The sequence below is a fragment of the Elephas maximus genome, chromosome 25, assembly GCF_024166365.1.
Source record: "Elephas maximus indicus isolate mEleMax1 chromosome 25, mEleMax1 primary haplotype, whole genome shotgun sequence".
NCBI lineage: Eukaryota > Metazoa > Chordata > Mammalia > Proboscidea > Elephantidae > Elephas > Elephas maximus.
The window spans coordinates 33,356,992-33,369,006 of record NC_064843.1 but is presented as its reverse complement, the minus strand read 5'-3'; the positions used below and the strand labels follow the sequence as shown (position 1 = coordinate 33,369,006).

General features: G+C 47.5%; 1 protein-coding gene and 1 pseudogene across 9 annotated transcripts in view; one reads left to right on the top strand and one right to left on the bottom strand.

The window, feature by feature from the left end:
• EPB41L1 (erythrocyte membrane protein band 4.1 like 1) overlaps positions 1-12,015 on the top strand; it is a 143,654-nt gene that overhangs the window by 85,977 nt on the left and 45,662 nt on the right. For all 9 annotated transcript variants that reach the window (XM_049868836.1, XM_049868835.1, XM_049868839.1 and 6 more), the window contains 5 exons: positions 644-808; positions 3,256-3,360; positions 3,996-4,038; positions 7,778-7,853; positions 10,559-10,777. In XM_049868836.1, coding sequence (XP_049724793.1) covers positions 644-808; positions 3,256-3,360; positions 3,996-4,038; positions 7,778-7,853; positions 10,559-10,777 — 608 coding nt within the window. The remainder of the gene's footprint in view (positions 1-643; positions 809-3,255; positions 3,361-3,995; positions 4,039-7,777; positions 7,854-10,558; positions 10,778-12,015) is intronic.
• Positions 10,826-11,908, bottom strand: LOC126067795 (glia maturation factor beta-like; annotated as a pseudogene).

Sequence of the window (12,015 nt, the reverse complement as noted above, 5' to 3'; positions counted from 1 at the left end):
CCGGTGTTCTTTCAATTGTATGTTCCTACCCCTTAAGCCCATCCATTCTGTCTTGGCAAACCCAGTATAACCCTAGATCAAAATTCATCACCTTAAAGTTACAAGGGATTTGAGGAATCGTCTAGTAGCTACCTCCCTTAATTCAGGACAGGCCCAGAGAGGGGCAGGGACTTAGTCAAGGTCACTGAGGGAGTCAGCGGCAGAGTTAGGACTAGTGGGCAGGGTTCTGGACTCCCTCCTCTTCCATTAGATCAGTCCACAAACTGCCAACCTCATGCTAGACCCAGTGACAGACCAGAGAAGGAGGAGACAAGATGGATGCTCTGATAATTCACTCACTGTCCTGGGGAGCCAAGACAGCTCTGGCTACTGGGCCAGTTTGGTTTTATGGGATGCTTCCCAGTAGTCTGCTGGGAAGAAGTGGACCCCTTACATAAGTTGACCCCATTGCACATGGATGGTCTGGCTCTCCTACATATACCACCCATAGACCCTGATTGTCCTGTGAGTCTTGGAGGGTAGGCCAGTGCCTCTCGTTTTAGGGCCCATCTCAGCTCAGCTGCCTTCTTATTATTTCTAATATGTATGAAAGACCATAGCTGCAAGCTCACTGACCAAACTCTTCCCTTGATTGAACCTACAGAGCCTAGACATGGAAGAGAAGGACTACAGTGAGGCTGATGGCCTGTCAGAGAGGACCACACCCAGCAAGGCTCAGAAATCGCCCCAGAAGATTGCGAAGAAATACAAGAGTGCCATCTGCCGGGTCACTCTGCTCGATGCCTCTGAGTATGAGTGTGAGGTGGAGGTAGGGGAGCGCTCAGTACCTGGCTGGCTGGCCTCAGAGGGCCAGGGCAGGGTTCTATGTGCACTCAGCCTGGCCAAGCCCAGAGGGCATCCATTCTTCATGAAGTCCTGGACCGACTGCAAGATCCCTGTAGAGATGACCTGGCTGGTCCTCCTTTGTACAGATGGCAGCACTGAGGCCCAGAGAGGGCTGTTATAAATAAAATTAGACAAGGCACAAGGCTAGTGCCAGGGAAAGGTTTCTCGGGGTGGCTGTACCTTGGCAAGCATGCCACCATCTAAGCACTATTTACAGACTGGTGAGCAAGCTCAGGCTTAGGAACTGGGCTTTTCTATCTCACCCTGAAGAGACTAATGTTTAAACTAGAATTGTTTATTTACTGAATGGAAAGAGAGGTCCTTCCTTTCTTGTGATCCCTATAAGCCATCCAGGGTACCCCCTCTAGTCTGTAGGCCAAATGAGTCACCTGAGAGTTCCGTGAGAAATGTGTTATCCAGGTGTAGGGAGGCAGCCCAGTGGGAGGATGTTCTTACCTAGGCTGTGTAGAAACCCCAGTGGCATGGCCCTGTACCACTGTGGGTACTAGGGCAGGTGCCTCCTCTCTGGGGTGGGCCTTTTGGCCCCATATTTAGTGTCTTCCCTTACTGTATAGACTCAGACTCACACCCTAGTTTCTGAAGCATCACTTGCCCCCTCTGAGCCCTTATTCCCTTAACAATTTCACCCCAGCCTGGCCCTTCTCCATGTGTATGGAAGAGTTCAGAGGTGGTCTCACTACTGAGATTTACAGGAGCTACCTCCCTTTCTCCCCTGTGCTCTGTTTTGAAGGGATGTGACTTACTTCTGAGCCTTGGGAAGCTGAATCCCTCTTCTCTGTTGTTTTTTTGTTCGTTTGGTTGGTTGGTTGGTTCAGTTTTGTTGTTTTTTTTTGTTGTTGTTGTTTATTCGTTTCTTCTGTGGAAGTGTTCCAGAGTAAATACCTTCCCTACTATGGTCCTGGTGCAAAAGAGAGGAATTCCTTCTTACCTTTTTCTTCCCACCCACACCAGCCCCAAGATGCTATTTCAGCCTGGCCTAGAAGAGGGTAGAGGGCTTGGCTGAGGCCAGGTCCACTCTCTCTGATGGACTTCTCCAGACTCAGGAATTCCCTGACTTTCCAAAGCTGCTCTCTACAGTCAGGCTGGTCCCAGGCCCTGGTGGCCTAGACAGACCTCACAAGGACCTCACTCTCTCTTTGGAGTTCCCTGCCTCTTTGAGTAGTGACTCCTTCATGTTCCCCTTGCCCTATGATCCCTCTGTTGGTACTTGTCTTTATACCTGTGGGTTTGAAATATCCAGACAGTGTTTGGATTTTGTCATTCTGAATCCTTAGGACTAAATAGTGGTTCAGAGAGGTACAAAGCCTGATTAGAGGTGGGGTCTGGGGAGAAGGTGGCTCTCTACATCCAGTTAAGGCTGATTTTGGCCCCCTGAACCTCTTTAAAAACCCCACTACTGTATTTTTGTGCCAATAACGTGCACATTGCATGTTTTTGCCAACTGCACAACCCACTCGTGCATTATTTTCCTAACTGTTCTGTGTACGTTATATGTGTAGGCACATTATTTATGTAGGTGCATTATTTGTGGGAAAAAAATATGGTACCTGCCCAAGTAGAAGGTGGCACTCCAAGTTGGGCAGCCCTTGATTTCATTCAGATGTAGTGTAAGGGAAGTGGCTGGGGAAAGGAGAGTCATACTTTGAGTCCTAGTCCTTCCCCTTCTTCACTTGCCCACTTCTCTCATATTTCAGGGAGGTCTTTTCTTCCTTTCACACCCAAAGCTTAGGACCTTGATTTTATGCTCCTTGTCCTAAATGGTCATTATGAGTTAGAATCAACTTGATGGCAATTGATTTAGTTTTTTTTTTTTTTTGGTTTTGGGTCTAAGTTAAAAAAAAAAACAACCTAACCTGTTGTCGTTGAGTCGATTCCAACTCATAGGAACTCCATAGAACAGAGTAGAACTGCTCCATAGGGTTTCCAAGGAGCGGGTGATGAATTCAAACTGCAGAGCTTTTGGTTCAAACTGCAGCCAAGCTTTTAACCACTGTGCCACCAGTGCTCCAGATCTCAGTTAGCCTCCTATAATTTGTGTAATGGAAGAAGAATTAATTACTTCTCATACCACTATCCCAGTTTCCTCCCAACCAAGTCCAAGGTCTGGAAGGACCCCAGCAGATTTGGAAGAAAGTAGTTGATAAGCCGGATATTAGTGTCACCCCCAGGATCCCTTTGGACTTGAAGAGCAGAGCCAGGGGGAGGTGGGTGGCAGAAGTGCTAAGGTCCTCTCTAGACCAGAAGAACTCTTGGGGGTTTTCTTGAATTGTCCTGGTAGAGTTCTGGTTATCTTCCTGCCCCACCCTAAGGTATGTTCTGACCTCACAGCGGCTCTGTTCTCCTCTTCAGAAACATGGTCGGGGCCAGGTGCTGTTTGACCTGGTCTGTGAGCACCTCAACCTCCTGGAGAAGGACTACTTTGGCCTGACCTTCTGTGATGCCGACAGCCAAAAGGTACCTGGGCTAGGGAGCAGGCCTGGGCATGGAAGGCCTGCTCTGGGGGTTAGACATCTTCCTGTAGACTGCATAGTCTTGGCCACATCCCATGGCTTCCATCAGCCTTCAGATCTTCATTAGGCACCTACTATTTGCATGTGCTCAAGGTTCAACCAGGCCTATCCATCTTCCAGTTCTCTGCCCCGTCCCCAATCTGCTCCCCATGGCATTACTTCCTTTCTTGGTGACCCATAAGTCACCCCCAGATGGGTATTTGGAGAGCCGTGGCTTGGCTACTTGAGTTTCCTGGGGGAACTGAGGAGCTTCCACCCCAAGTCCCTCTTCCCCACCTTTGGGAAGCTCTTGCCCGAGTTTCCTCCTTTCTGGCAGTTCCACATCAGCTGCATGATCTCTTCACCTTGGCTGCCTCAGGGAAATGCCAGCCCCAGGACTCTAGGTCCTGAGCCTTGCGGTGAATCCAGGTCTCATTCCCTTCACCTCTCAGTCCTAAGGAAAAGAGGCCAGAAAGCTCAGCCAGGGAAGGATGTTCCCCACTAGGAGCTGTCGATGAACCCATTTCAGGGTGTTTTTCCTAGCCCTATCTGGGCCCTCTTCTCCATCTTCCCTCTAAAGAACTCTGTCTTCTCTTTCAGAACTGGCTGGACCCCTCCAAGGAAATCAAGAAGCAGATCCGGAGTGAGTGGCTTACTGTGGTTGGAGATGTGGTGGTAGGGAGCTGTGGCTCCAGGCCTCTAAGGGCCCTAACTGTAATGCTCCCTTCTGCTTTGGAAAGTATATTCAGATCCATGAGTTCATTTGTTCTGCATGTTAAATCTTGTGGAAGGCAGGGAAGGAATTGCTACTTACCACTGTTTTATAGATGAGGAGTCTGAGGCCCAAAGAAGAGAAATGACTGACCACAGTCACACGATACGTTAGCAGAGAAATCATAAACTCATTCAGGCATTTAGGATGTCAGCCCTAGAGAGGACCTGCAGAGTTATCTAGGACAAGGGGGCAAACAGGTGACCTGAACATAGCCACTCTCCCAACCAGGGCTGGTGAAACATCAATATTGAATGACCTTTTATGGAATTTAGCCTCAGAATCTTTGTCCACATAGCACTCTAGGCCACTGCCAACTGACAGGCATTAAAATGTCAGGTGAAAGCTGTTCCCACTGCTGATCTTAGCCAACTTTTGTCTTTAGAGATGGGGTGATTAAGGCCCAGAGAGAGGCAAGTTATTAGCCCAATATCACAGGGTGAAATATTGGCAGTCAAGCTGTGAGCACTGACCTCCCAGCATCACCCTGTGCTCTTTTTGAGGCCTGGGGTGAAGGCAGATAAGCAGGCCTACAACCTGTCCTTTCTGGTCCAGAGAGAAAAGACATGTTGGGAGGAATGAGGCAGTGTTCAAATGGCAGAAGGTGGAGGTAGGTGGCCTCAGAAAGGCGATGTGGAGTAGGTAGAGACCTTGAGGCAGAAATGCCTCAACTGTGGGCCTTTCCCTTGTTGTGGTTGGTCTCCCCTGGACTTCCTGGTCCCCTGGCTAGAAAGCTATAGCTGAGCTTGTTGCCATGACAGCAGGCAGCTAGGCCCAGGAATGCCTGCTGACTCTGTGGGAGGGGGCTCAAGGAATTCTTTCTGTAAGTTCCTGTCAATAGGCAACAAAGAGTCAGGCACACAGACAGAGTGTGCTCCTTTGGGGTTGACAGGATCCTAGGGCTGGGCTCCAGGCTGTCTCCCAGAAGCCCCAGGCCAGCTGGGAGGCCTGCCTCTCATGCCTGAAAGAATTGGAACATATACAGGCAGCTGAGTGTGCAGTGTTTGATAAGAACCAGGGGCTTGGAAAAAGAGAAGCAGCTAGACAGAATCGTAGGGCCCCAGCATCCCTCCCCAGGACAGCAAGTCTGTCCCTCTTTCTCCACAGCCCCTGTCAGCACAACTCAGGCTTTGTGAATGCTTCTTCCTTGTGGGCCACCTCAAGTCTTTGATGAACAGCCCTGATCTTTAGCAAGTGCCTCCTTCAGTAGAGCGGCAATCTCTATCACCACTCCTTTAACTTCCACCCACCCCTCCTAGTTCTGCCTTCTGGGATCCCGATGGAGCCATTTTTTTGTCTCCTTTCTTTTCCTTGTGCTATTCCCTCAGTCTTTTGAAGGTGGCACCATGAGTCTTTGTGTCCTGGACTTCAGAGTTGGGTATACTCACTCCCAAACCTCGACACCCATCACCTAGGACACTGGAGGCAAGTCTGCCACCTCTCTTGGCCCCTGTTCCCCCTCATCAAGTAGATTAGGAATTCCTGCCTCATGAGATGAGTGTAACAGTTAAATGATGTGTATATGGACAGCCCCTGACACATGGTAGGTGCTCAGTAGATGTAGTTTTCTTCTTCTTGCTTCACCGAGGCAGCATGGTGGGGTGGTTAAAAGGACAAATAGATGCTGGGGCCCGACTGCCTGGGTTTGAATCCTGGCTCTGCCACTACTTCTTGTGTTATTTAACTGTTCTGAGCTTCAGTTTCCTCATCAGTATAATGGGGGTAATGATAGTTCTTTCCTTGAGGGTTGTTGTGAGGATTAGATGACTTATTATGTACAAAACATGTAACATATAAAACATATAACAGTGCCTGCACACAGCAGTGCTAAGTATGTACTGGCTATTATTATTATTTCTGAGACAGGGACTGTTTTCCCTTGGTGTCAGTTGTGGTCACGAGCCTGGGCTCCGAGGTCAGATGACCACGGTTTAGATCCCTGTTCTCTACCACTGACTGGCTTAGTGACCCTGGGAGAGTGATTCACCTCTCAGAATCCTCATGTACAAAAAGGAAAGTCTGCCTCAGGATGATCATGAAGATTAAATTCCTATGTAAAGTTCTTAGCAAAGTGACTAAAAAAAAACAAAAACAAAACCTGTTGCCAGTTGAGTTGATTCTGACTCATAGCGACCCTATAGGACAGGGTAGAACTGCCGCATAAGGTTTCCAAGGAGCGACTGGTGGATTCAAACTGCTGACTTTTTGGTTAGCAGCCATAGCTCTTAACCACTGCGCCACCAGGGCAGCACTTAGTAAATAATCCAGTACATGACAGCTATGTGGTGAAGATGGTGATGACCACAGAGAAAAGGAAGGTGGTGACAACATGGCTTGCATACCCTTCATGACCACAGCCATGTCCTGGATTTGGCCTCCCTTTGTCAGGGGCCTTTTTAGGGCATGGAACCCAAAATATCCTAGGGCTCTAGGAGTGGCCTGACCACAGTGGAGTTGGGAAGGGGCTTTCCTTGCTTTGGATTGTAGATCTACATTAATTTTGCCCAAGGCTCATTCCTCTTTCCTCTCTCTCTCCCTCTTTCTGTCTCTAGTTCCCTCTCTCTCTTTTTTTCTCCCTTCCCTCCCCTCTCCTCTCCCTTTCCCTCTCCCCTTCCCTCTCCCCTCCTCTGTTTGGCCTTCCCCTCTTTCTCCTCTCCCCTTTTTCTCTCCCCTCCCCTCTTTTCCTTCTCTCCTCTCTCCTTTCTCTTAAGCAGTCTTTCACTTCTTTTGGCTCACAGAGCTTGTTTCCGGCTAAAACTTTAGCCTTTATTCTTACCTATACCTTAGTATAAGTGTACCATTGATTTTTCACCTCTAAATGCAGAGATTAACATTTATCTCTGTAAAGTGTCCTTTGTTACTTTTGACCCAGCCTTTTTGCCTTTTAGATTTTTTTAATAATCCAATTCTGCCATCTGACATAGAGTTGACATAGTACAAGACAGTGTTTGTCAAAGTGTGTTCTCAGGAACACTAGTCTGGTAGGATGCTCTGTGAAAAAGGATAGATACAGCAAGTCAAATGACTCTGGAAACTCTTGAACACCATGTCTTCTTTAAAGAAAGCCAGTGCACAGTAGCACAGTGAGGGCTCCGAAGAGTCCACAGACTTTAATGTGACACTTTACAGACTTCTTTTCTCCACATTAACATGCTATGGCTTAGACATTCATGTCGAGGAAGGAACTGGGGCTGCGGAGCCAGGTGGCCTGACCTTGAACCCCAGGATTGCCACTTCATAGCTGGGAGACCTTGGGTTGGCCACTTCACTGTTTGGGCCTTAGTGTCCTCATCTGCAGAATGGGGATAATCATAGAACTAAACTCACCAAGGTTTAGGGAAGCGATGTTTGTAAAGTAATTAACAGTGTGCCCAGCATACAGTGTCAGTTTTCTTTCTACCTCCCTTTCTACTACTAGCACACAAATCTCAACCTGGAACTCAGCTTTCTCATCTGATAAGTGGTTATAATGTTCTAGCCTGGCCTCCCTGATGGATTGTCCTGAAATTATAGATAAAAGACTTCGGGAAACTGTCCATAGGATGGTGCGTCTGGGCCACCCACTGGAGTAATGGGGCCTCTCTGATCTCTCCCTATCTTTTCCTCACAGGTAGCCCATGGAATTTTGCCTTTACAGTCAAGTTCTACCCTCCTGACCCTGCCCAGCTGACAGAAGACATCACGAGGTAAGGGCTGTGTGAGGAGGCAGGCATGCTGGCTGTATGTGACCATGGATGAGGGCACCTGGCCCTGGGAGACCTGGGGTCATGGATGACAACAATGGTAAGCTCAGATGCTTACTGAGACCAGGCAGACAACATCAACAAAGACAGTAGGCAATGCAAACACAGTGGTCAGTGGCAGCTGACCTTTGACCTCAGAGGAGGACATATCACAGGGAGCAGACTGCTGTTCAGCTCTGGGCAGTCACTGCCACGAAAGAATGAGGAGCCATCGTTGAAGACGCTAGAAATTTGGGAGTGAAAATCACAGTTTTTAAATGTCAACAACTAATTCAAACTTTTAAAAGACATTGTGTGGGCCATCTCTGGATGGGACAAACCAAACAATCTGAAGGCTGATGTGCTGGGTGGACCACCAGTTTGCAGCCTGGGGGAGAGGAGGGAGTAGGGTGCAGGTGCCTTTGCACATGGGCACGTGGGCCTGGATGCTGCTCTGTACACACGTCAGGCATGTGGAGGGCACAAGAGGCTTGTGACCTCCCGTCAAAGCACACAGGCTGCTGAGGTGAACGTGGATTGGGTGTGCAGTCCCATTGTGCTTCAGGGCCATATGTTAGAAGGTCAGGGAGATCAGAAGGGGGTGCAGAGTGGCTGCAAGGAGGCTTCACCCTGGGGAGGGACAGAAATACACTTCAGGATGGAAGCTTCCATGGGGCTGATCCTGCCTCTGAAAACCAGAGGTCCTTCTCTTTATTTAAGTCTTTTCCAAAGAGATAGTCTCACTTCATGATATCCCTGGACTATGTCATCTGTGTGGTGGGCCTTACACGCCCTCTAACCATAAGATCTGAAGGATTGGAATTATTTCTGCAGCAAGGGAGAGGCTACTAAGCCAGCCTCCATCTCCCACCCGGGTCCCTCTTTACCATCAGCTGCCTCTTTGCCAGGCAACAGGCCAAGGTCAAGATGCCTTGGAAGATAAGACAGATTGTCCCTGGGACAGACAGATCAGGCCCAAGGCCTTGTCCTCATTAGTCCTGCTCTAAGCCTTAAGGTTATCCGCTTGGGTCCAAGGTGGTGGCAGCAGGATCTGAATTCCATTCCCAAGAGGCCTGAGAGCTTTAGACCAGCACAGCCACCATCCCTCAATCGCTGGGTAGCTGCACCAGTAGCTCTGGCCTTGTCCACTGGTGCCTCTCTTCGTGCCAGTCCCTGGGTACCTGGCTTTCAGGGACACCAGAAGGGAAGTTAGCCCTGCCCAGCATGGATGGCCCCACGGGGGCAGGGCAGTGATAGCAGCTGATTTAGTTAAAAATAGGGCAAAAATAAATTGGTCCAGCTGACAAATCGATTGAAATGAAAGATTGGTCAGAGTGTTTGACAGTGATTACTGAATTTTTAGACTTTTAAGCAAAATGCCCATAAGCCCATATCATGCCTTTGATATTTAAGCTGCCGCTGCTGATTCTGAGCCTACACCTCATCCCTGATCACACTGAGGCCACACGCACCTATTGCTTGAGCTTCCATTCTGACTGCAAAGTAATATCATGGAACACTAAAAATGATGCTAAGTAAAGCCACTTAAAAGGAAAAGAAATAGGCAATTGAAAAAACAGTGAAACCCAGCAGAACGGACAAGGAGGCATAACTGGCTGGAAGTGAAACTTTTTTTTTTAAACACAGAATAACCGAAAAAGCAATAAAAATTGCTTTAAGTGGTTAAAAAAATTGTAAAATCATCCAAGTGTGCATAAAAGTGATAAAAAATCATGACCTGGTGGTTGAAAATGTTTCTTTCAAGCCAATTTGTTTTTAGACAATTCACTTAGAAGCTGGAGGCAAAATAAAAAAGTCTCAGGAATGCATTGGCAAACAGGTCCACCCAGGCTGTATAAATATGGTTAAAGGAATGAGGCAGAGCCACATAGGCTGGCATAGAACAGCTGTAAGGCTTGTAGTGGGTATGAAAAAGCAAGGTATAGACTCAGATGTAGCATTTAATACCATTTATGTTTTAAAAACCACCCTGAAATCAAAACTATATACATCTCTGTATGTCTGTAGAGGAAGAAATGTCTAGAACACCATACCAGTAAGAGTGGTGACCTCTGGGGAGGGGATTAGGAATAAGAATGGGCATCAAAGAGAAATTTAGAGTCATCTCTAAAGTTTGCAGTTTTTCTACAATGAAACTATACTAATTGTGTAATTTAAAATATGTGAAATTTTTAAAAAATGGTCAAACCAGCAAAGTAGTCCTGTTTAGCCAAAAATGAGTTAGATGTTCAAAATGCTCCCAAAGTAGGAAAAATCACTAAAATTTGAACAAAAATGCTTAAAGTCATGTGAAATATTACAAAACCATCTCATAGGACACACACAAATGATCAACACATGAAATGCCTGTAAACCAAACAAACCAAACCCACTGCCGTCGAGTCGATTCCGACTCATAGCGACTGCCCCATAGAGTTTCCAAGGAGCACCTGGAGGATTTGAACTGCCGACCTCTTGGTTAGCAGCCGTAGCACTTAACCACTACGCCACCAGGTTTCCTGAAATGCCTGTAGCTAGGAACATTCCTTCTCTCTTGAGCTGTGTGTTGACCAGTTTGGTTCTGATGGGTTGATGGGCAGCCATGCTTGGGGACGGCATCTAGGGAAGGAGTGGGGCCGTATCCCATGCCCTCTCTCCCCTATCTCCAGATACTACCTGTGCCTGCAGCTGCGGGCAGACATCATCACAGGCCGGCTGCCCTGCTCCTTTGTCACACATGCCCTACTGGGCTCCTACGCTGTGCAGGCAGAGCTGGGTGACTACGACGCCGAGGAGCATGTGGGCAACTATGTCAGTGAGCTCCGCTTCGCCCCTAACCAGACCCGGGAGCTGGAGGAGAGGATCATGGAGCTACACAAGACATACAGGTGAGAGGACCTCACCCCAGGGCCTTCCCTGGCTCCTTGGCTGGTTGGTTAGAACCTTCCTTGCAGCCGTGAAGGTCTTAGGCCTCTAGATGTGCTGTAACAACCCTGCCTGACTTTGCCCTTAACTTGACATGTGTCTGAGAGCAAATCACTTCCTTTCACTGAGTCTTTGTTACATAACCAGTCTTCAGTTACGCCTTCAGTATTTCTTACTTCAAGTACCTTGGTTAGTTCAGCTGTTTGGACTAGTTTATTCTTACTCCCAGCATGCATCATCTGTTGTTCAGGCTTATATCCAACAGGACTGGAGAAAATAAAGGACAAAGCACATGAAACTTCATCATCATGTTGATATTTATAACTATAAACAATGAAGTGAGGTTGTCATTCAGGTAGTTGGTCTTTAAGTTCATCTGCTGAAAGGCCCTCAAGCTCCCCATTCAGTACCACCAGGCGTTTATCTTTGTCAGTATTCACTATAATGGCAGCATTGTTGGTTTCTTTGCAAAAATGAAACTTTCTCAGCTTTTCCACTAAATCTTCAGCAACATCACAAACCACCAAACAATCACTTGTTTCCCTTCAGCTGTCAGTTAAGTTTCTGTCAAATAGGAATGAAGTAACCTCCTGTGTGACCTTTGGGCCTCAGTCTTTTTTGCTCCTATAGGGGTATGATAATTCCCTGTCTTTGGCCTCTAAGAATCACTTTCTTTATCTGTCAACTGTGTGTCTTTGTGTGAATGTTCTGATGTCTGCACCTTGGCATAAAGTTCAGGAATTTGGACTCTCAAGCCAAACTGCCTGGGTTCAAATTATGTCTCTATCACTTTCTAACCAAGGGATCTTGGGCAGATCATTTTACTTCCCTATGTTTTAATTTAGGAGCCCTGGTGGCACAGTAGTTAAGCACTCAGCTACTAGCCAAAATGTCGGTGGTTCAAACCCACCCAGTGGCTCCGCAGGAGGAAGATGTGGCAGTCTGCTTCCATAAAGATCACAGCCTTGGAAACCCTATGGGGCAGTTCTTCTCTGTCCTGTAGGTTAGCTATGAGTCGGAATCAACTCGACAGCAACGGGAATACTTCAATTTCCTCTTCTGTACAGCATGGGTACTAATGAAACCTACCTCATAGGGTTGCCAGGAGGACGACATGGCACATATTAAAGGCACACCGTGTTAGCTATTATTGTTGCCATCTGTGAACTGAGGGGCTGAATAGTTGATTATATGGTGGAAA